Here is a 24,368-nt window from a genome sequence, read left to right on the forward strand (position 1 = left end):
ATTAAAAAAAACCTTTTTTATAGGAACCAATTCTGGTGACCTCCAGAGATTTTTCTTGCTTAATTCTTTGTTGTTAGATTCTGGCCAAAAAAATTTGCTATTACTCAGAGTATATTAGGAAATTCCTTTAATAGTTTAAATCAAGTGGGCCCTTAAAGAGAGAGGAAATGGATAGTGGTAACCAGTTGCTGAGTGTAATCAAGTACTTTATATAAGAAATCCATCCAATAATCTGTCCTTACTCTGCTTTTCATTCCGCCATTTAAGACGGATTTGTTATTTTAGAGATTATGGTTTTGAACTACCACTTCCAACTTCTTAAGACCCTCACCCGTGGTTAACTTACTTATCTCCTACAACCTGGCATGTTCCAAATCAAACCCTTTTCAGTTTTATTCTTCTAGATTATAGTGACAATAATCATAGTGACAGAGTGACGGTACCAGTTCCATTTTGCCTCCAATTCAGTTGATTAAATATTTTTCTCTTTATTTTTTATTTTATAATTGATATCTGGAATAATCAGCAGCTCTTTTCTCATTTATTTTCTCATATTTTTATTCCAGGATTTGCCTCTGAAGCAGGGAGTGTCTGCATTAAAAATGACCTGTAGTTCTCTGCTTCATAGGTTAGAGACTTATTTTAATATTTTGTGGCTAAGCACAGTCCCACTTTTCAAATTCTGTAATAAATTATTTAATTGGCATTGAATGTGGACCACAAGCATATATTTTATATTGGGGTTTTCTTTATTATTTTAAATGATTAAAATTCAACCGAACATCCAGCTGAGGCAATAAAAGCTTTATTCTTGCTTTACAGCTTAAAACATTAAATTAGATTTTTTGAAAAATCAATTTAGCACAAGTAAAATAATTCTATTTGGGCATTTTTTTAAAAAATGCATTTCTTAGGCCTTCTATTGCTTGAAGCATTGATATTCTAAAACTTAACCAAATTCCAACTATTCATTTTGGGGAAAAACAATCAGTTCACAAATCACATTTTCAATGGGACTGCTAGCCAGCATAGGTGAAAACATGTATAGTGTATTTACTCTTAAATTGTACACTGCAGATGCTTCTTCAGCTCCCTCCTCTTCCTCCATGGGCGGTGCTTGCAGCTCCTTTACCACCTCTTCCAGCCCTACCATTTATTCTACCTCAGTCACCGACAGCAAGGCTATGCAAGTGGAGAGCTGCTCCTCAGCCTTGGGGGTAAGTAACAGAGGGGTAAGTGAAAAGCAGTTAACCAGTAACACAGTCCAGCAGCATCCATCAACACCGAAGAGGCACACAGTCTTGTACATCTCACCACCACCTGAGGACTTGCTGGATAACAGTCGGATGTCCTGCCAGGATGAGGGGTGTGGATTGGAATCTGAGCAGAGCTGCAGTATGTGGATGGAGGATTCCCCCTCCAACTTCAGTAACATGAGCACCAGTTCCTACAATGATAATACTGAGGTACCTCGTAAATCACGAAAACGAAATCCAAAGCAGAGGCCGGGGGTCAAACGACGAGATTGTGAAGAATCTAATATGGATATATTTGATGCCGACAGTGCCAAAGCACCTCATTATGTGCTTTCTCAGCTTACCACGGACAACAAAGGCAACTCAAAAGCAGGAAATGGGTTGGTATTCACATTTTTTTTAAAGTTCTATCACCATTATGCAAAACAACAACAACAAAATCATTCCCCACTTTTCTTAATTGCTTAACTCAAGTATGCATCTGAAGCAAAGATACTAATTTTATCATTGAAATACCTGAAAATTTTAACTTAAAATTACCAAGTTTCACTAGAGAAAAAATAAAATATCAAAAGATTTTAGCAATAGTTATCGTATTATGGATGTGATTAAGTAGTATAAAATAAAATAATGTTTTGAAATAACTTAAATTTCAAATAGATTTATATTTTAAAAGGATTTAAGGATATTTTTACTCATACAAATAACTAGCATGTAATGGCTCTAGCTGAAACAACTCAAAACATTCACAAAGTACTTGTTTTTCTTTTCACATTGTCTCTCCATATGATTCAATCTGTTTCCATTTTTGTGAGGGTTTTAGACTTTATTTTTCTTTTATTTCATAAAAATAAGAAAAAACTGATTGATGGCTTGATTTTCATCATTTAGATTTATGTATTTATTTTAAGCTTTTTTGTATACAGTGTGCTGATTTGGGATTTTTAATTTAATTTATTCCATCACCATTTATCCCCTCTGTGCCCTCTTCCACATCCACAATGCTGCCCACACCCCACCCCCACATTCACAGTGTTGTCTATATCCATGAGTGCTCTCTTTTTCTCTTTTTCGCTCAATCTCTCCCCCTCCTCCCCACGCAACATCCCCCTCCCACTAGAGCTATCTGGAATTTAATGAACAAATAGAACTAGCAAGCAAAATAGAGACAGACTCATACATCGAGAGCAAGCAGACAGCTCTGATTTGGGATTTTAAAAAAATACATCATGAATTTTTTTTCTATGATTCTGGTTTATTATTTGAAAGATGATAGAATGGAATCATAGTACATGTTTGAGTTTACATTGATTTCTGCCAGTTCACAACACTCTCTAAATATATTTCTGTAACTATATTACAGAATATTCACTGCTATATAGTACAGAATACTGACTTATTTTTAACTTTTAAATTCCTTTAGTACTTTTATTGTAATATTTAATTGCTAGACTTTTTAATTAGAGTTTCCTATAGTGTGTTCAACATAGTTTGATAAAAATTAACACATTGGATTTTGAGAGATGTTTTTTGGGGAAGCAGGGTATGGTCCTTTAGTTGCTCCAGGATCTATAATTTCAGGTTGTCACAAAAGTGACGGAGAAGCTTTTGATTGCGTTACTACTTGATGACATCATTGATATCTTTTAAGTTAAAAATCTAATTGAGTAGTATCAGAGTATTTTTAATGTATATTAAACTTGTCCTTAAATATTCTCTCAGTATATTTTGAAAGTAATACTTACCATTTAAGCAATAATTACTCTCTGCTACTTGCTTCTCTACTCTTACTTAAAACTTTTTGGTATGATGCAGTTAAGTGAAAAATGCACTTTAACTGTTTTTTATTTTTAGAAAGTCCAGATTAGGAAATTATTTAAAAGAAAACAAGTATACCCTTTCTTAAAATGTTGCCACTAGCAGATTCAAGAATTCTAGAACATATTTGTAGAACTATTACCTATGTAATAATGTTCTGAAAACATAGCAGCACAGAACTAAAAGGCTCATGTACATCTATCATTAAATACAGATATGTGTTTATTTGGGTTTCAGTGGAGAGAGGTTTTTTTTTTAAGTTCCAGAAGAGAGATTTTTATTTTTATTTATTATAAATAAATGTTAAAGTTTCAAATGAAAACAAAAAAATTTTTGACTTGAGAGTTAGTCAACACACTTGGTTTGTAGTTGCTATTAAAGAGATAACTTAGAACAAGCATGTCAAACTCAAAGGCTAACATGGGCCAAATAAACAAGGTTTAAGTTTACGTGGGCCGCAAAAAAATAAAAGCTTCAGTTTTCATAGAAATGTACGTTTATTTTGATAGAGACATGCTGAATACAAAGGGCTGAAATAAATGAGTAATCGTTAACATAAAATAATAGAACATTTTAATAAAAATTAATATTTTTTCTTGAACATTAACTTACCAGACACTGAATAATGCACAAATTAATAAGCATAACGCAAATAAACCTATTTTTCTTGTTCTCCAAAAGCGAAATGTTTCCTGTTGCATACACCAAACAAGTCAGTCCAAGACTAATGATGTAGCCATCGGCTGCTAAAATATTAGCTGCTAGTATTACTGGAGAGAAATGGTGCACCTGCACATAAGGTGCGTAAGGGAAATGAATGCAACACGATTATAGTAATCAAGTCATTAGTGAACATTGTAGTTCGTTATTAATAATTATGTATAACTGGTTATTGTTAAAAAATAAGTTATGAAATTTTTATTAAAACGTTTCTTACATACCGTTATATTGAATGGGCCGCAAAAATATTCATTGTGGGCCGCTTGTGGCCTGAGGGCCACGAGTTTGACATGCTTGACTTAGAACAGCCTTTAAACTGCTAGAAGGGATACTGCCCCATTCATAAGTTGCTTATTAAAGCAAATTAGAACTTGTAAAAATAAAAAATAAACATGAAAGATATCTTGAGCTATATTTTTTCTGCTTCTGCTTTTGTATGACAGATATATCTTAGAAATGATTTGAGGTTACTCAGGGAAAGTATAACAACATTTGTCAAGACAAAATCTCTCGTGAAATAATTAATGAAACAGGAACTCATCAAGCAGGAAAAGAAATGTCCAGCTTCTTAGGTAGTGAAAAATACTTAACTCTGGCATATGGAAATGATGGCAGAAGTTTAAATTTTGAATTATTAAGAACTATATCAAGAAAAGGAAAAAACCATATGTAAATATAGAGAAAATTAGGCCTTTGAGGACAATTATTCTTCAATAAGAAAAATGTTAGGAACATGAAACATACTTAGAAATGTTTTGAGAGATAGATATAAAGCCTTAAATCTAATATTCCTAAACTTACAATTTATGTAATGCTAAATTACAGAAAATGTACTCTCAAATATGTTCTGTACCACAGTTTATTGATCTTTAAGATGGAAATAGCATTTTTATATGATTAAAATGTTATATAAGTTATGCCGTGGCCGGTGTTGCCCAGTGGTTAGAAATGTCAGCCTGGCCACTAAAGGGTCTCGGTTGGTTTTGATTCCTATTCACGGACACATACCTGGGTTGCAGGTTCGATCTCAACCTGGCCCTGGTTAGGAGGCATGTGGGAGGCAACCAATCAGTATGTCTCTCTCACATCAATGTTTCTCTCTTTCCCCCTCTTTCTCCATCCCTCTCTCCCTTCCACTCTCTGTAAAAAAATCAATGGAAAAAATATCCTCAGATGAGGATTAACCAAAAAAGAAAGGTTATATAATAGAGTTTATTAAGAAAACAAAACTATTTAAAAAAAATATTACTTGGTATTTAACGATTCCTAGCCATATCATTCTTAAATTCTTCTACTAAATTTCCTGAAACTCAGTAGCCCTATATTTCTTCTAGGTAGTCCTAGAAATTAAGATATGATGTTATCTTGATGTGAAACCTTTTTTGGGCATTTTATAAAGAAAATTATTTTTGTGACATAGACAACCAGAAGACTATGTAGAACAAAGGAATTAGTATGTCATTTTAAGACTTCTGAATAGAATATGCCAAGAGAGTGGATTTTATTTTTAGATGCCATTTAGAAGTAAAATTCATTCAATCAAACGGATACTTTCTTGTTTTTTCTTAAGCCATCTTGCCTTAAAAATTAGTAATTTGAGTGACTAATAATTAGTTGATGTTTTCCATAGTTTTATGTCTAGAAATCAAATATATATGTATTCTATTTTTACATTTAAACCTAGGGATAGTTTTAAGGGCTTTTGAAAGTATCATTTCATAAATTGTTGAATTACATGTGCTATGTTTCTTTAAACCCTATTGTGTATACTTTGTCAACTCACTCAACAGTCTTCATTCCAGTATGAAATATTTTGTTTTACTGAAATAGTGAAACTCATTATCAACTATTCTCATAAATATTAGCTTCACTAGCATAAGTGAATATAAAACCATATCTTGCCAAATTAGGTGATATGCTAAATTTTCTTTATATCAAACTAAAGTATGCCCTTTTCTATTATAAAATTAATAGGTGTTATTTGGAAACTGCAGAAATAGAAGAAAATAAATAACTTAAAGTCTAGTTATTCAATACAACTATTAGAATTTTGCTGTATTTCCTTTTAGTCCCTTTCAATGCATATTTGGGAGATTTTTTATATTAGATTCAGTAAGTAAATATTTTTACTTTTAAAATGATTAAAAAACAGAATATCATTATAAAATTTTATAACTAAGGGATTCCACATTACATTCAGAGCAAATGTTTGCATTTCAACTCAGAACGATGAAAAGAAAAATAGGATTTATTGCCCATTGTTCCAGTTTCAACTTAGTACTTTGTTCATAGGATTTATTCTTCCAGGGCCTTTTAAATGACTTACTCAGGTAATCTTTGACTTATTATGTCAAACTTACTGGCATGCCATAGCCACTTACTATTATAGAAGCTCCTTTTTTCCTCTGCTTTCCTTTCCTTGTCTCTTTCTTCTTCCTATTTGTTTGTAAAAGTTATAAACAAACTTTTTTTTTTCAGCACCTACTCTTTAAGGAATTGTACAAGATTCAGGGAATATGAAAATGATTCAACACTACTTGTCCACAAAACTCTTCTTATCCAGTCAGTCTTATTACATCCCTTTGTATCCCTTCTTTCCTTCATTCTTCTGTCCCTTTCTTAGTCATAGTTTGTACTCTGAATGGAACCAGGACTGGTTTTGTTATTGATAATTTGAGGCAACAACTTGGTTAGAGATGGAGGGGTAAACATTAGAGCCAGTTTACGGCTGCTTAACCACCATGGCTCCTCTATGTTTGAAGTCATAATATTCCTCCTGGGGCCTATTTGTTTTAGGAGGAAATTTTGTCCATAGTCGTCTTTTGGCTTCTGTATTGTCAATGTGAGTATAAACTTAGGACTGAGAAGGTCCCATAGAAAGTATTATAGGCCCTGACTATTTTTAAAAGTGCATGGATAATTTCAACCTTTTACTTTTTAAAATGTATCTTTATTGTTGAAAATATTACAAATGTCCCCCCTTTTTCCCCATTGACCCCCTTCACCTCAACCTATTTTAAAACTAACAATATTGTTTTCTATTTATTTTTATGACATATTTGCAGTGCTTCAGATTAAATGTGTCTACCTGAAGTCCTAACCACCATTTGAAATATTTTTCTTTGAATCTATATTCCACATAGAAAATGAATGATAAACAAAATAAACATTAGAAACACAATAAAAAAAAAATAAGTTAGCTCTGTCAGGTCTGCTCAGTGGTTAGAGCATTGGCCCTCACACCAAAAGGGGGTTTGATTCCTTGCACATGGGTTGCAAGTTCAATCCCCGGCCCTATTAGGGGGCATGTGGGAGGCAACCAGTCATGTGTCTCTCTCACAGCAATGTTTTTCTCTCTCTCTCTCTTCCCCTCCCTCTCTCCCTCCCTGTCTTCTTTTCTTCCCTCCCTCCCTCTCTCCTTTTCCTCCCTTTCTCCCTCTCTCCTTTTCCTCCCTTTCTCCTCCTTTCCCTTTCCTTCCTCCCTCCCTCTCTCCCTTTTCTCCTTCCCTCCCTTCTACTCTCTCTAAAAATCAGTGGAAAAAATATCCTCAGGTGAAGATAAACAAAAATAATAATAAATAAAAATACGTTAGATTGCTTATCAGTAAAGCCCAGATTATAAAATTTTTATGCGCTAAGAGCTTTAATAATTTTATCACAAAAAAATATGCTCTAAAAAATTATACTTCCGGGAAAGATTGTATAGAGTAAAGTTAATTTCCAATAAAAATTGAATCACTGATTTTTTAATTTATAATTTTCTCAGTTTGATATCCTGAGAAAGCTATCCAAAAGAATATTTTACATGTACCTTCAGGTTTTCTTTAAGGCCCATTGTTTGCTTGTTTCTTTTTTGCTACCCCCACTTTTTTTTTTTTTGCTTTGCAAGTCTGATTAGAAAATAATGGTATAGTTAAATCTCATAGCTTTATATAACACTCATATATATATGTAATTTAAAAAATTTATTTTGACTGAAGTACAATGTGAAAGGATATAAGTGACATTAGCTATATTCTTTCCTGTTATTCCTAGTTTATTGCATTCAATCTTCCTTCTTCCTACCACATATATGCATTCTTTGTCTTGCCCTGTCCAAACTTTCTTTTATTTTTGCATCATTAATTAAATTTTATTACGAAATTTTAAAATATACTTTTTTATGGAATGTATCTTCCCCTAGGCTATATTTTATTTTGTCATTAAGATAATCAGTTGTTTTGAAAGTTACTGCCTATTCTGTTTCCTCCTTTATCTTACATGACTTTTGTAAAAAAAACAAAAACAACACTTTTTGATGCTTTTTCCACGTTGTGCTTTGACTTCTCAGAACATTGGAAAACCAAAAAGGAACTGGAGTAAAAAAAAGCCCTATGTTGAGTGGACAGTATCCTGTTAAAAGTGAGGGAAAAGAGCTGAAGATACTTATACAACCTGAGACCCAGCATAGAGCTCGGTACCTGACTGAAGGTAGCCGTGGCTCAGTCAAGGATAGAACACAGCAAGGCTTTCCTACAGTAAAGGTACTTTTTTATTTAGCAATATATGAAGAATTTTCTCGAGTTTCATTTATTTTGTTTTTAACCAGCAAAAGCTGCCTGAAATCGAAGGATAGGCTTGTTAACTATATATAATAGAATGAAAGTAAAAGTCTGACTGAACCCTAAGATAAATATTGTTGCTTTGATGTCATTTGAATTTTAGTTTAAATGGAAGGAAATGATAATGTGTTCTGATAAGAAAAATATCTGGAAATCATGAATTTTCTTCCTCTTATTTTTGATATTAGTAGCAACCATAATCGATTCTTCCAAAGCTTTATATTTAAGAAGAAATTTTAAAGTGAATTCAAATAAATATTTCAGAAATTATTATGAATTTAAAAAATAAGGGTTTTGAAATGGCTAGTGTAATCAGGACTATTCAACTCAGGAAAGGATCAGTTGATAGGTAACGTAAGTCTTCAGTTTAAGAACTAGGATATCAACTGAGTCTTCATCTTTTCAGAACTTAGACTAATGACTAACGGGGGCTCAAATTTTAGCACCTAGGCTACCTTGTTACAAAGAATATTTCTCTTTGAAGACAAACCAAAAAAATTGGGTAGGGGGTGTTTAACAAGTGTTCTAACCCCCTGCAAAATACCAAACCGGTTGGAATATTGCCTAGTCACATGGTAGATTCTTGATAAATACAATTTGTGTAAATGTGTTAGTTGAATAATATTTAGTTGGACTGCCTTTGGTTTTATACTTGAATGAAATAATGGTAGAAACTTGGGATCAGGAAACTTACGGTCGGTTAATAGTCACATGTACAATATCATTTCTGCCCCTCTACTACTCACTACATTAAGCATGTTGTCAAACTCAAAGGCTAACATGGGCCAAATAAACAAGGTTTAAGTTTATGTGGGCTGCAAAAAAACAAAAACTTCAATTTTCATAGAAACGTAGGTTTATTTCAATAGAGACATGCTGAATACAAAGGGCTGAAATAAATGAGTAATTGTTAAGATAAAATAATAGGACATTTTAATAAAAAATAAAATTTTTTCTTGAACTTTAACTTACCAGACACTGAATAACTGCACAAATTAATAAGTGTAACACAAATAAACCTATTTTTTGTTGTTGTTCTCTGAAAGCGAAATGTTTCCTGTTGCACACACCAAACAAGTCAGTCCAAGACTAAGGACATGGCATTCGGCTGCTAAAATATTCGCTGCTGGTATTAGTGGAGAGAAATGGTGCGCTTGTGCATAAGGCGCGGAAGGGAAATGAATGCAACACGAGTATAATAATCAGTCATTAGTGAACGTTGTAGTTCGTTATTAATAATTATGTATAACAGGTTATTATAAAAATTAAGTTACGAAATTTTTATTAAAACCTTTTTTTAAAAAATATTTTTATTGATTTCAGAGAGGAAAGGAGAGGGAGAGAGAGATAGAAACATCAATGATGAGAGAGAGTCACTGATTGGCTGCCTCATGCTCACCCCACACGGGGGATGGAGCCTACAACCCAGGCATGTGCCCTGACCGGGAATCGAACCGTCGTGACCTCTTGGTTCATAGGTCGATGCTCAACCACTGAGCCACGCCAGCTGGGCAAAACGTTTTTTACATACCGTTATATTGGCTGGGCTGCAAAAATATTCGTTGTGGGCTGCGAATTTGACATGCTTGTACTACATGAATCAATCCTCAGTCCCCTAAACTCAAAACAAGTAACAGGCAAGTGAGAAATTTAAACTTAAGATTTTCTGCAGAAACTTAGTCAACTCTCCTTTATGAAAATATTTTACCTCTCTTTTTCTTGAGGATTTAAATTATGTCTTTATTATAACCTAGTTATAAGTATAAGACTTGGTACTAAATGCTTAATTTTACAATTTGATTATTTGAAAGGCTAATTAGTGTTTATGCTCCATGTTATCTCACTCCAGCTGGAAGGCCATAATGAGCCAGTAGTGTTGCAAGTGTTTGTGGGTAATGACTCTGGTCGAGTGAAACCACATGGATTTTATCAGGCCTGCAGGGTAACTGGGCGAAATACAACTCCCTGCAAAGAAGTGGACATTGAAGGCACTACTGTTATAGAAGTTGGCCTTGATCCGAACAACAACATGACACTAGCGTAAGTACTTAGTAAAAATTTTCTTGTTCTCTCTATATATTGTAGGCAAGAACATTTTTTAGTTTCTACAAGATTTTGAGTATTTTATTAAAATGTTTATAAAAATAGATTATTAAAGAATGGTAATGGGTTAAAATCAACTCTTACTCTTTGCTAGAGAATTCCTGTCATGAAAGGCAGGGAAATAAAAGCCCGGTAGAATGCTGGCTTTTTGGGAAATAATATGCTTATTTGTTGGGATTAACAATATTAACATTAAAAATAAAAATTACAATTTGGTTTGCTTTCCTAATTTCTGTTAATGTTTGTTTTAGAAGCTATTTAACAGAGATCATTTATGGCTCCTTGACCCATCTTTTAATTAGTTAATTAATTTTTAAAAAGAATAGTTAATTGATTTTTAAAGAGAGGATAAGGGAGAGGGAGAGAGAGAGAGAAAAAACATCAATGTGAGAATGTAACATCAATTAGCTGCCTCCTGCAGGCTCCCTTCCGGAGATTGAGCTCACAGCACTGCATGTGCCCTTGACTGGGAATCAACACGACAACCTCCTGGTGCACAAGACTATGCCCAACCAACTGGGCCACACTGGTGAGGGCACACCTCTCCCTTCCTCTCTGTAAAAAATCAATAAAATATATATATATATATTTTTTTTTTTTTAAATATATTTTATTGATTTTTTACAGAGAGGAAGGGAGAGAGATAGAGAGTTAGAAACATCGATCAGCTGCCTCCTGCACATCCCCCACTGGGGATGTGCCCGCAACCCAGGTACATGCCCTTGACCGGAATCGAACCTGGGACCTTTCAGTCCGTAGGCCGACGCTCTATCCACTGAGCCAAACCAGTTTCGGCAATAAAATATATTTTTTTTAAAAAAGAAGTTGATTGGAAAAGAAATGTTTGAAAAAAATTCAGTAAAGCCTGGCTAGTGGTTTAGTGGTTGAGTGTCTACCCATGAACCAAGAGGTCATTAGATCGATTCCCTGTTGGGCAGGACACATGCCCTGGTTTCACGCTCTCAATCCCCAATCGGGGGTGTGCAGGAGGCATCCGTTTGATGATGTTTCTCTCTCATTGATGTTTTTTTCTCTCTGTGCCTCTCACTTCCTTTCTTTCTAAATATAACAACTTTTTTTAAAAGAAGGGTTAAAAAAAGATATTCAGTAATTATTTTTAATATTTTAAAAATTATAAAAATAAAAGTATATAGTAGAAGAAAGGAAGGGAATAATCTATATATATAAAAGTCTATATATATAAAAGCCTAATATGTAAATTGTCCCCTCAGGAGTTCGACCGGGAGCCAGGAGTTCGATCACTCACTATGACCTGCGCTGACCACCAAGGGGTGGTGCAGAACAAAGGAAGGCCCTGGCCGGCAGTCAAAAGGCCCTGATCGGCCCTGATCGCCGGCCAGGCCTACGGAGGGGATCCTACCTGTGCATGAATTTTGTGCACCAGGCCTCTAGTTGATTATAAAAATAGTACCTGCCCTAGCTGGTTACCTCAGTGGATAAAGCGTTGACCTGCAGACTGAAGGGTCCCAGTTCAATTCCATTCAAGGGCACATGCCCAGGTTGCGGGCTTAATCTGTAGTAGGGGGCGTGCAGGAGGCAACTGATCCATGATTCTCTCATCATTGATGTTTCTTTCTCTCTCTCTCTCTCTCTCTCTCTCTCTCTCTCTCCCCCTTCCTCTCTGTAATCAATAAAAATATATTAAAAAAATAGTATCTAAACATTGTAAGTTGAGAATACAGAATAATTGAAAATAATAAATAAATAAAATCATAAAAAGCTAATACGATACCCCTTAAAAGCCAACTTTCCAGAAATAACCACAGCCGATGCTCTATTCACTGAGCCAAACTGGCTAGGGCTAACCTCTATTTTGATATTCATCTTTCCATCCTTTCTGATAAAATTGAAATAATATTGTGCCCACTGTTCTGTAACCTGCTTTTTACTTATTAGCATTTTCCCATAACATTAAATATCCTATATCATATGTTTTTATGGCTACTTAGTGTCCCGTTCTTGTTGGGATAATTACTAATATTTTAAAAAATAAAACCCATTTCCTCTATATCTGAATTAACTGCCAAAAGACAGGCTAAATTTATTTATTTAAAAAATAACACAGCAAAAGTACCTTTTATAAATTATTACTTATGTTCAGATTTTGAAATAGTAATTTTACTTTTTTGTTGTTTTTCCCATTACAAATAAAAAGCTGACAAGATTAGGAATTAGGAATATTCATGATTTACCCTTCTGTACCTTTTGAAATTGGAATCTTATAATTATATTACATATTCAGAAATTAGTAATGAAGCAACTTTAAAAGAAAGAAACTTGTTTTATTAAAAATACTGTATCATATGTACAACAGAAAATATCAGTTAATGTACTTTTTTCTGTTTTTAGGGTGGACTGCGTAGGGATATTGAAATTGAGAAATGCTGATGTTGAAGCCAGAATAGGAATTGCTGGTTCCAAGAAAAAAAGCACTCGTGCCAGATTGGTTTTTCGAGTTAATATCACAAGGAAAGATGGCTCCACTTTGACACTGCAGACACCCTCTTCTCCGATTTTATGTAGTAAGTAAGAAAGTAGGAGATATTGCCAGCGCACACAGGCCAGGCAGCAGGAGGGGTGGATACAGGATGGGGAGGTGGGGGTGGGGAGGGGGAGGTGCGGAAGAAAGGAGGAGATATTAAATATATGGAGGTGTTTTTTTTTTATTTCTATAATCTTTCAGACAGTCTAAATTTCAGATGTTTCACGTACTCAAGCTTTTGATCATGCAAAATTTGAAGCATTAAAAGCTATGGTCAAATTTTCTAGACTAAAGATGGATAATTTTGAATAAAATTCAAAGGATGTGTAGCATTTTGTAGTTTTCCAGTATCGTCCTATACTGATTTAAGACATACTGTAAATAGTTTACCAGAAGTAAATTGGAAAGCCAAAGGATTTTCCCAGCATCTTCACTGTGTGATAAATTGCTATGACCCTGTGTTTTGAACATAAGAAACAGTAGGTAAAAGATACATGCACCTACCTATGTTCATTGCAGTATTATTTACAAAAGCCAGGAAATGGAATCAACCTGGGTATCCATCAACAGATAAATGATTTAAAAAAAAAAGATATATTTATACACACAATTGAATATTACTCAGTTAAAACAAAAAAGAAATCTTAACATTTGTAAGAACATGAATGGGCCCAGAGGGCATTATGCTAAGTGAAATAAGTCAGACAGATAAACAAATATTGTATAATTTTATTTATATGTAGAATCTAACAAAAACAGAAACAAATGAACAAAAAAAAACAGAAACAGAAGCCTAGATACAGAGAATAAATGGTTGGTTGCCAGAGGGGGAAGGAGAGTATGGGTGAAAAGGTAAAGGAATAATAAGAGGTACAAACTTCCAATTATAAAATTAACTAGAGGCCCAGTGCACGGATATGTGTACCGGTGGGGTCCCTCGGCCTGGCCTCTGGGGATCGGGCCAAAACCAGCTCTCCGACATCCCCTGAGGGGTGCCAAATTGCAAGAGGGCACAGGCCAGGCCTGGAGACCCCACCAGTACACGGGCACCGGGCCTCCGACATCCCCCGATAGGTCCAGGGTGCGGGTGAAGCAGATTTGGGGCTGACAGTGCCCCAGCAGCAACCTAACACACGGCAGATTCCGTGAGGAATTGGGCTTCCTCCTCTACTGGTTGAAGTATCTGCCGCCTGATGGTCATTGCATGTCATACCTACTGAGTGAATGGTTGGACGGTCGCTTAGGCTTTTATATATATTGATAAGTCACAGGTATGTAATATATAACACAGGGAATATATCTAATAATATCATAATTTTGTTCAGTGACTTATTGTGGTGGTCATGTCATAAGGTATGAAAATATCAAATCAGTATGTCATATACTTGAGAATAATATAATAATTTATGTCAACTATACTAAAAGAAAAGAAACAGTAAGGTAAGCAGAACTTTATAAATATGCAGTGGTTGGCGTTCTGATTACAAATTAGAGTATTATAATATAGCATTGGGAAATGAGAAATGAAATTCTTATTTTGCTAAACTTGGCATAGAAAGTAAATGACATGTGTGTGTCTAAATTCAATAATGCTGTTGAATGTACCTCATCATATATTCTGGTTTCCCCTTAATGAGTATTATTACAAGTAATAAATAGAAAAAATTTTCCTTTATACACACTCAAGAAGATTTTCATCAAATGTAATTTTCTTTGGCATTTTTTCTTTGTAATTTATAACTGAATTCAAAAGAATGGACGTGACCCATTCCATTCAGTTAAATTTCCTATTGGGATGTTATGAATATTTTGACCTTGCTTCCCTTTAGGACAGTTACAGAGCCTTTGTTATTTAATTGTAGCTTAGTTTTGTCAAATTATGTATCCTTTATAAATCTTGCATTTCCTTTTAATTCATCTCAGAAATTATTGTACCCATACTTTAGCTTAGCAAACACCCTAATTTTAAAAAGAAAGTACTGAAATATCTTTTTGATCTTAAGACAGCTCAAATGGATTTCTCTTTTTCATTATTATGAAAAATTTGTTTTAATATTAGTATTTCCTTGAGTGATTTCTGTGTAATGTTCAGTTATAACTAGGCTGCTCTTAAAGATCATAGGTTCCATGTTCATTCTACCACATTCAAATAGGGACAGAGTAAATAATCTGTAGATGGTTTATTGAGTTCTAAAGCTTTTCTAATAGGGGTACTTCAATTTTGAATTTACTGTAATTCACAAGATGTCCCAACTTGAATATTATTGGGATGGAGTTCCAATTTTAGCAGGGCATATGCGGTTCTTCTTTTACATGATCTAATACTTTGAGTCTGACCATAGCTACTCTCTGAAGGCCAGACCCAGGAGATGCTAGATAATTCAGACCATACTGCTTTAGCAGGGACTGGGAGATGGTTGCCAACTTTATTTAATTGTTTGTTCCTTCTCTCATTACTTTGTTCATTTATTTCTTCATTTTTCTATTCATTCATTTGTTAAAGTATAGCTACGGTACATCCAGCTAAAGGTGGTAGAAAATATGAAAGAAATAGAAAACATGATTTTCTAAAGTTTTTTATCTGTAATTATTATTATCATTTGTTAATTATCACCGTTAATGATAATATATGTCCACATTGTCAAAAAAGTATCTTCCTGGGAGGTTATGTCTGAAGTGAAAAATGAAAGCCCTAAGAAGCAGCATACAGGGGAAGGCATATATAGCTAATAATAAAAGTTATCATGTTTTGAACTCTGTGTGCAAGGGATTTTCTTAACCACTTTATAGGCATTATATTGTTTAACCCTCACCATCACAGTATATATGGATTCCATTTTACAGGTGATAAAACTGAGACTTAGAGAGATTAAATTACTTCCTCAGCTAGTAAATAGTAAGACCAGGATTCTAAGCTTGTGCTTTTAGCCACTATATTATATTGCCACCATGATCACTTAAATTGCAGTGCTGAAAAATCAAGTTTGAACAATTCATTTTATTGTAGCCATAGCCTCTGCATGGTTAGGACTATGGTTACAGTATGAAATTAGATTAGAGACCTGTTTCCTCTACCTAGGAGATTTATGTTTTGTAATTTAGATTTTTTAATAACTTTAGAAAATAGATCAAAATTTGTATTGGGGGATTTTACTTGAATACCTATATTATCCCTTCTATTACATCTTGTAGATATCATTTATTATGAAATATAGAATATTTACTTTTATCCCTTTAGTTGACTGTTGGGCACATGCCATCAGCTTAAACTGGATTAGATAAACATAGGCAGTACTTTCTTTTAAAGAAAGGGGTACCTTTTGCAGTGTACTTCCCATATCTGTTTTGGAAGAGGACATGTTAGAATAATAGTTTGCAAATAAATTTACATGAAAGCTCTAGCTTTCATTTTTCTTATTAATGTTGCTATTTTCATAGAATTTCACGCACACTGATTTTTTCTCCAAACATTGTATAACTAGCTTAAAATATTTCTAATGGTAATTTCTATGAAAATCACTTAGATCTAATCATTTAGGCAAGAGTCTAATCCTCTTGATCTGCACACTCCTCCTAATGGGTTAATGATTTGATTTTTTTAAAGATCTATCATCCTATTTAATGAATGTCATCATTCTGTGTTCAAAATGTAATTTTATTTGATCATTAGAAGTTTTCATTAGATATATTACCAAAGGTGTATAGGTTGGTCAGACAATCTTGCTTTATTGTTTAACTAGCAACAAAATGAAATATTTAAAAATGTTTAGCCCTAACCGGTTTGGCTCAGTGGATAGAGCGTCGGCCTGTGGACTGAAGGGTCCCAGGTTCGATTCCGGTCAAGGGCATGTACCTTGGTTGCGGACACAACCCTGGTGGGGAGTGTGCAGGAGGCAGCTGATCGATGTTTCTCTCTCGTCAATGTTCCTAATTCTCTCTCCCTCTCCCTTCCTCTCTGTAAAAAATCAATAAAATATATATTTTTAAAAATTTTTTTTATTACTTTTAAATATTTTTGCTTAAATGTTAGACTGGATGAACAGAAAAAGGTATTAACTAATATTTTCATGGTAATACCTTATCTTCATATTGTATCTATGTTTTATCAAGTACTTTCATATTGAGGTCTTAGGAAGTTAATAAATGTTCCCCTTATAATTGGAATTAGGCACATAGGAGTTAGAGACATTGAGATGAAAATACCAACTTTACTACTGATCAAACTGACAGAAAAAAGACTGGCTTCTTCATAAATCTATCCACCTAGTCAGAGCAGCCCTCCACATTTGCAGGCTTCTTACACCTGGCAGCAAACAGCCTAAAATGTATGCTTTGTACAGGTAGGCAAATACAGAAGAGGGAGTAAAGAAGACTGGGCTAATCATGCCCAAGCCCAGCTTCTAACTCCTTAGTAATTACATCTTCCTCCTCTCTAGTGATCATTGCTCTAATGGAGTTTCCCACTAATAATTATACTACATTATCCCATTTAATCCTGACAATAACTTTGTGATGTTAGTAGAATAGAAATGGTTAGTTTCCTTTTTTTATAAAACAAGAAGGGGAAGAAATCCTGTTTGTTCAAGGTAGGATATGGCAGATGAAAAAGACATCTGATTTTATTTGCCCATTGTTTAGAGACAATACTACAGAATGTAGGAAGGATTTTATTTTGATCAACTGTAACATAATAGTGGATATACTTCTTACATTGTATAACATATAATTTATTGGTAGAGTATTGGCATATAGGTACTTAATTGATTATTTTAAATTTATATACAATCAGGTTCATGCTTTCTGTCTCATAAGAAGTTTCTTTTTTTATAATAGTTGACTGAGTTATAATTTGCAGACCATATAATTTAGCCTTTTAAAGTGTAAAATTAAGTTGTTTTTATTATATTCACAAAGTTGTGCAACCATCACCATTATCTAATTTTAGAACATTTTTATCACCACCTCAAAAAGAAAACCTGTACCTATTAGAAGTCACTCTCCATTCTCCTCTCACCCCAGTCCTTGACAACCACTATTCTTCTTTCTGTCTGTATGGATTTGCCTATTCTGGATATTTCATCTAAATGAAATCATGTAGCCCTAACTGGTTTGGCTCAGTGGATAGAGCGTCGACCTACGGACTGAAAGGTCCCAGGTTCCATTCCGGTCAAGGGCATGTACCTTGGTTGCGGGCACATCCCTAGTAGGAGGTGTGCAGGAAGCAGCTGATCGATATTTCTCTCTCATTGATGTTTCTAACTCTCTATCCCTCTCTCTTCCTCTCTGTAAAAAATCAATAAAATATATATATTTTTAAAAAGAACCATGTTTAAAATAAATAAATAAAAATAAATGAAATCATGTAATATGTGGCCTTTTTGTCTGGCTTCTTTCACTTAGCATAATATTTTCAAGGTCCATCAATATTGAAACATATATCAGTTCTTCATTCTTTTTTTTACAGTGGAATGATATTCCATTGTTTGAATATACCACATTTTGTTTATTCCTTAAGTTATGGATGGACATTTGTTTTTCCCCCACTTTTTGGCTATTGTAATGCTGCTATGAGCACATGTACAAATTTTTGTGTGGACCTGTGTTTTTCATTTTCTTGGCTATATACCTTGGAGTAAAATTGCTGGACCATGTGGTAGACAGTTTTTTGTTTAACAGTTCTCTGAAATCCATCTTAGGACTTATAGAAAACAGGTGTTTTTTTTTTATCATAATTCTTTTATTCATTTTTCTATACTGTTGCTGTCTTATCGTTTTTCTGAAAATACTGAAATGAACTAAGTTCTTTGATCAGTTTAAATTTGGTTATTTTGACTCTGTTCATCAGCCATTTTATTTGACCTGTTTTTTAAAACTGATATATTACTAAATTTTTTCATATTTGCGGGCTCAGACAACAACTTTTGGCAGGCAGTAAAATTGTTCCAGTGAGATGTGTGTTTTTTTATTTGTTGTGCTTATTAAGGCTGCAGTTTAGTTCATAGAAACAGTACAGTGTTCTAACAAAATAGTGCCTCATTGTCATTCAGTCAGTCATTCAGTATAAATGCAGTGCTTCTCAATCCTGGCTATCTGTTAAAGTCCCTCTTACTTCATTGAAAAAAAAAACCACACAAAAACACATGCCACTTAATCTCCAAAAGTAGATCTCTGTATGGTTTTGAGAAAGCTTCATAGTTATCTTAGTGGATAGTTAAAATGTGCCCAACTCTAGAAGTAAAGACATGATAGCTTAAGGAGCTTACAGAACTAGCAGGCTAGGGTGAAAAGAGACAAGCAAACTCCCTATTATATTATAAAATGATATAAAGGCATGAATAAGGTACAGTGGAAATGTAGAAAAGAACATCCATACTGCTTAGTGATGGTAAAATGTGTCCTGTATCTTCAAGGACAAATAGAGGTATACCCAGCAGAAAGGGATTTTAGATGAAGTTCATTCTGGGTAGAAGGAGCAGTATATAAATATATTCAATGAAAGAGTATGCTTCTTTTACAGGAATTAAAAATAGTTTGATGTGATTGAAACAAAAAGATATCTATGAAGAAGTGGTAAGATTTGAGGCTAGTAGAGCTAGGCAGATTCTCTTTCATAAAGAGACTTGTGTGTTGAGCTAAAGAATTTGAATTTTACCCTGACTACTTCAGAGAGCCTAAGGTTTGAACTTAGGCTTTGAGGTGGAGTGTATGAGGGGCAAGGAAAAGTAAACATATAAATAATATATATGAAGCAAAGGACCTCAAAATCTTTTTAAAATTAAAAATAAGAATGTTCTATTAAAGGTTCTGATTTGTGTTTATTTCCATAAATATAATAATTTTGGCCAGTTTGAACAGTTGGAGTAGAATGAGAGGTGAAAAGGAAATAGGTTAGTAAGAAGGGTTACAATTGGAATGGGAGGTAGAAGGAAACAGGAAGATGAGAGGGAGGTGGAAAAGGAAGAGGGGCCAAAAGGTGGTAGACATGGAAGGGAGGGGAGGAAACAGATTCTTGATACTCCATCTAGAGATACTCAATGGAAGAAAGGCCTAATGCCAGAACTCATGTTGTACCTTGTGACCTCTTGCTTCTGCTTGTTGGTTTAACAGTGGCCATTGGATTCATTGTCTATTTTTGTTTGTTTTTAAGGGGATGGAAGAATCATCCCCCTTTACATTCTTAACATATTTAGATTTCTCCAGACAATAATGATATATATGGCTTTTTTTGTTTTGATACAGTGTTTATATTATTTAGTTATACTTTTATCAAATTAAGAATATGAATCTTTATACTTTTTTGGTAGTTACCTGCTGGTAGTAATTTTTTTGTTACAGTTTATATTCAGTATTATTTTGCATTATTTTCAAGTATACAGCACAGTGGTCACAATCATACACTTCACAAAGTGCTCCTCCCGATATCCTCACCTACAGTACACAAGGGTACCCTTTTCGCCACATCCTCGCCAACACTTGTGTTGTTTGTTGACTTATTAATGATAGGCATTCTGACAGGTGTGAGGTGATATGTCATTGTGGTTTTAATTTGCATTTCTCTGATGATTAGTGATATTGAACATCTTTTCATATGTGTATTGGTCATCTGTATATCCTCTTTGGAGAAGTGTCTGTTCAGGTCCTCTGCCTACTTTTTTTAAATTGGATTGTGTTTTTTTGTTGTTGTTGTATGAATTCTTTATAAACTTTGGATATTAACCCCTTATCAGACATGTCATTGGCAAATATCTTCTTCTGTTCAGTAGGTTGTCTTTTCATTTTGTTGATGATTTCCTTTGCTATGCAAAACTTTTAAAAAATATTTTTTATTGATTTTAGAGAGAGGAAGGGAGAGGAGAAAGAGAAACATTGATAGGCTGCCTCCTGCACGGCCCCTAGTGGTGACTGAGCCTACAACCCAGGCATGTACACCAGGTGCATGAAATGATGCTCAACCAACTGAGCCACACCAGCAATGCAAAAACTTTTTAGTTTGATGTAGTCCCATTTAGTTTGTTTCATTTTTCCCTTGCCCAAAGACTGTAGTAATTTGGTTAATACAGCAAAATTAATCATAACTTTCTTTAATAATGTACATTAGATTTTATGTTTATTATAGTAAATCTGACTGAATTTAATAAGTTTCTATCTCCCTTGTCTGTCTTACAACTTAAAAATACATTGAGTAAACTTTTCTTCTCTTCACAGACATGATTATTAAAAAGCTTTACTAATTCTTTTGACAGGTTGAAATATTTGCTTTTTTGTTTTCCAGTATTCAAATATTACTTTTTTCAGCTTTGTTTTTTGAGACCACAATTTGAAAGCATCTATAAACACACTGTTTTTTTTGTTGTTTTTTTTTTTTAATTTTTTTTTAAATATATTTTATTGATTTTTTACAGAGAGGAAGGGAGAGAGATAGAGAGTTAGAAACATCGATGAGAGAGAAACATCGACCAGCTGCCTCCTGCACATGTCCCACTGGGGATGTGCCCGCAACCCAGGTACATGCCCTTGACCGGAATCGAACCCGGGACCCTTCAGTCCGCAGGCCGACGCTCTATCCACTGAGCCAAACCGGTTTCGGCTAAACACACTGTTTTTATAATACCAGAAAGGTGGCTACTTTTTTGTGTTATTATTTTTTAAACACTTTCAAGAGTCAGCTTACTAATTAATTAAAGATAAAACTAAAACAGTTAATGCTTAAATAATCCTGACTTTAGTTCTGTTTAGTATGAAGTCTATCCTGTTAGGTTACCATTAAACTTTTTTTAATAGAAAAGACTTTTTAAAGTCAAAATTTAAAGTTAAATTATCTTGAACAGCAACAGACTAGTTCTTGTGTAATGTAAACATAAATATATAGGAGATAAATATACATTGTACCTTCACAGGGACCTGTTCTGCTATCTTAGACCTTTAATACATGAAAGGAAAAAATTAGGAAAAAAATTTGATAATCATGAGTGAAGTGGAATTTCCACATAGTATTTGAAAATGGGGGGGAAAGTTATAGACTTTCCATTCATTTTGTTAATACAATATATTTATATAATTTTGCACCTCTTATTGTTTTCTAGTAAAAATAATATTTACCATATTTTTAATGTCCCTTAAAAAACAAATATTTAGTTGCAGTTACTCTACAAAGTTGTAAATTAGTTCAGTAAATTTTTCATTTAAAAAGGTTATGTAGCACTAGCTGCATATAAAATATAAAAAAATATATTTTAAAAAAGGTTATGTAATTGCCAGCTTCTGACCAATAGCTATTTCCATTCTGTTTATACATTAACCCTATAGTTCTAGACAGTGTGTTTGTATATACAGTGGGGCCTTGACTTATGAGCGTCCCGACTAACGAGTTTTTCGAGATACAAGCCGTCTCGGCCGATTTTTTGCTTTGAGTTGCGAGCTAAAATTCGGGTTATGAGCCAGCTTCAGATACCCCACCACTAGTTGGCGCAGCGAACGTCACAGTGAACGCCACAACATCAGCCCAGCATCATGTGTCTCACTCGTTCACTTTAAGATCTGACATACAAGTAATTTGAGTTACGAGCTCCGTCACGGAACGAATTAAACTCGTAAGTCAAGGCCCCACTGTATGTGTATTCACAATTTCTTTAAACTCTCAGACTTTGCTGAAGATGTTATTTGCCATTTAAATACTTAATAAGGATAGGATATTTAATAAGGATAGGATACTTACTTGTTAGTATCAGTGAGTGATACAATCTAAGAAAAAACTAAAAAGCTAAATGATAATGCAGTAATAAGCAACCAAAAAACAAAACAAAAAACTCAATGCCTTGCCCTGGCTGGTTTGGCTCAGTGGATTGAGCATCGGCCTGAGGACTGAAGATTCCTGAGTTTGATTCCAGCCAAGAGCACATGCCCAGGTTTCGGGCTCGGTTCCCAGTGCGGGGTGTGCAGGAGGCAGCTGATAGGTGATTCTCTTTCATCATTGATGTTTCTACCTCCCTCTCCCTTCCTCTCTGAAATCAATAAAAAATATTTTTTTTAAAACCCTCAGTGCCTTAAAACAACAAAGTTTTACTCCTCCCTCACTTTATGTTATTGGCTGTGTTATGGAATCACTTCCACTCTGGGATCCAGGCTGAAGAAACTGCCCTTATCTGGGATATTGCCATTTTATAGTGGAGGAAAAAGGATATGGTCCAACCATGTGAGGCTCTTTAAACTTTTGCTTGGAACTGGCATATTACTTCAATTCACATTTCATTATTCACACAGTTATGTGGCTAATTCTGATGTGAGTGAAGTGAGAATTACAGCCTTTCCACTAGGAAAAGAGGAGCAGTGAATGTTTTCATAACAGTTTCCCACATTACATTCTTGTAAAGATAAAATGAACTATCTACAATAATAAAAGCATAATATGCTAATTAGACTGGACAGCCAAATGACCTTCCAGATGTCCTTCCAGACGAAGCCATGGCAGCAGGGGCCAAGGCAGAAGCGGTTAGGGATGGTTAGGCAGGCAGGTGAGTGGTTAGGAGTGATCAGGCAAGCAGGCAAGCGGTTAGGAGCCAGCAGTCCTGGATTGCGAGAGGGTGCAGGCCAGGCTGAGAAACACACACACACACCTCGCGCATGAATTTCGTGCACCAGGCCTCTAGTCTATAATAATAAAAGCGTAATATGCTAATTAAACCAGACATCCTTCCAGACAAAGCTGGGGGCTGCGAGGGCCAAGGGGGCACTGCGGCAGGGGCCAAGCCCTTTGCACAAATTTTGTGCATCGAGCCTCTAGTTAAATAAAAGTATCTAAGGAGAAGAAACTTAAACTTTTCCTAAAGTATAGTGGAATATCTCATTAATTTAGAAGTTGATGACTTATACAAGGCATATATAAGCTTACCTTGGCAGTATAAATGTTGTAAGGGTTTACTAAAACAGCAAATAATGTAATTTCATTAACCAATGTAACCCCAATAAACTAAATTTTTAGAAAATAGTGTATCTATGTCAAAGTGCTTAATTTTATGGAGAACAGATTTTGAGCACTTAACAGGTATTTACTTACATACACCGGTATCCGAAAAAGTATTCTGGTAGAAAACTAGTCCTTAGGTGTCAATAAGGAGGAATGTTTCTGGAGTTATACTATATCCCGCTTCTTGGATATTTAGTGTACATCAGAATATGAAATTCTTGAAGAAATCCTTTTGTTCATTTAGTTTTGCTTAGCCCAGTATTTATTTCCCTGATTTATTTGACTTCGGAACCTATTTGCTAAGCAATACCTAATAAATTTTCTTAAGGAAATCCTGGCAGGAGGAAGTTGGTAAGCTGATTATAATTTATTCATTAGATCTAGCTCTTCAGTGCTTGTCAACC

The 24,368-nt window shown here is 34.4% G+C and overlaps 1 protein-coding gene across 7 annotated transcripts in view; it reads left to right on the forward strand.

The window, feature by feature from the left end:
• NFAT5 (nuclear factor of activated T cells 5) overlaps positions 1-24,368 on the forward strand; it is a 111,458-nt gene that overhangs the window by 61,144 nt on the left and 25,946 nt on the right. For 2 of the 7 annotated variants that reach the window (XM_023755998.1, XM_023755999.1), the window contains 6 exons: positions 567-628; positions 1,078-1,636; positions 6,273-6,356; positions 8,125-8,317; positions 10,245-10,435; positions 12,869-13,041. In XM_023755998.1, the coding sequence (XP_023611766.1) occupies positions 1,107-1,636; positions 6,273-6,356; positions 8,125-8,317; positions 10,245-10,435; positions 12,869-13,041 (1,171 nt within the window). In that variant the 5' untranslated portion in view covers positions 567-628; positions 1,078-1,106. Of the gene's footprint in view, positions 1-566; positions 629-1,077; positions 1,637-3,814; positions 3,875-6,272; positions 6,357-8,124; positions 8,318-10,244; positions 10,436-12,868; positions 13,042-24,368 lie in introns of those variants that run through there. The other 5 variants (XM_023755995.1, XM_023755994.1, XM_023755996.1 and 2 more) reach the window with 3 other exon arrangements.

Source organism: Myotis lucifugus, unplaced genomic scaffold (genome assembly GCF_000147115.1).
Source record: "Myotis lucifugus unplaced genomic scaffold, Myoluc2.0 scaffold_88, whole genome shotgun sequence".
Classification (NCBI taxonomy): Eukaryota; Metazoa; Chordata; class Mammalia; order Chiroptera; family Vespertilionidae; genus Myotis; species Myotis lucifugus.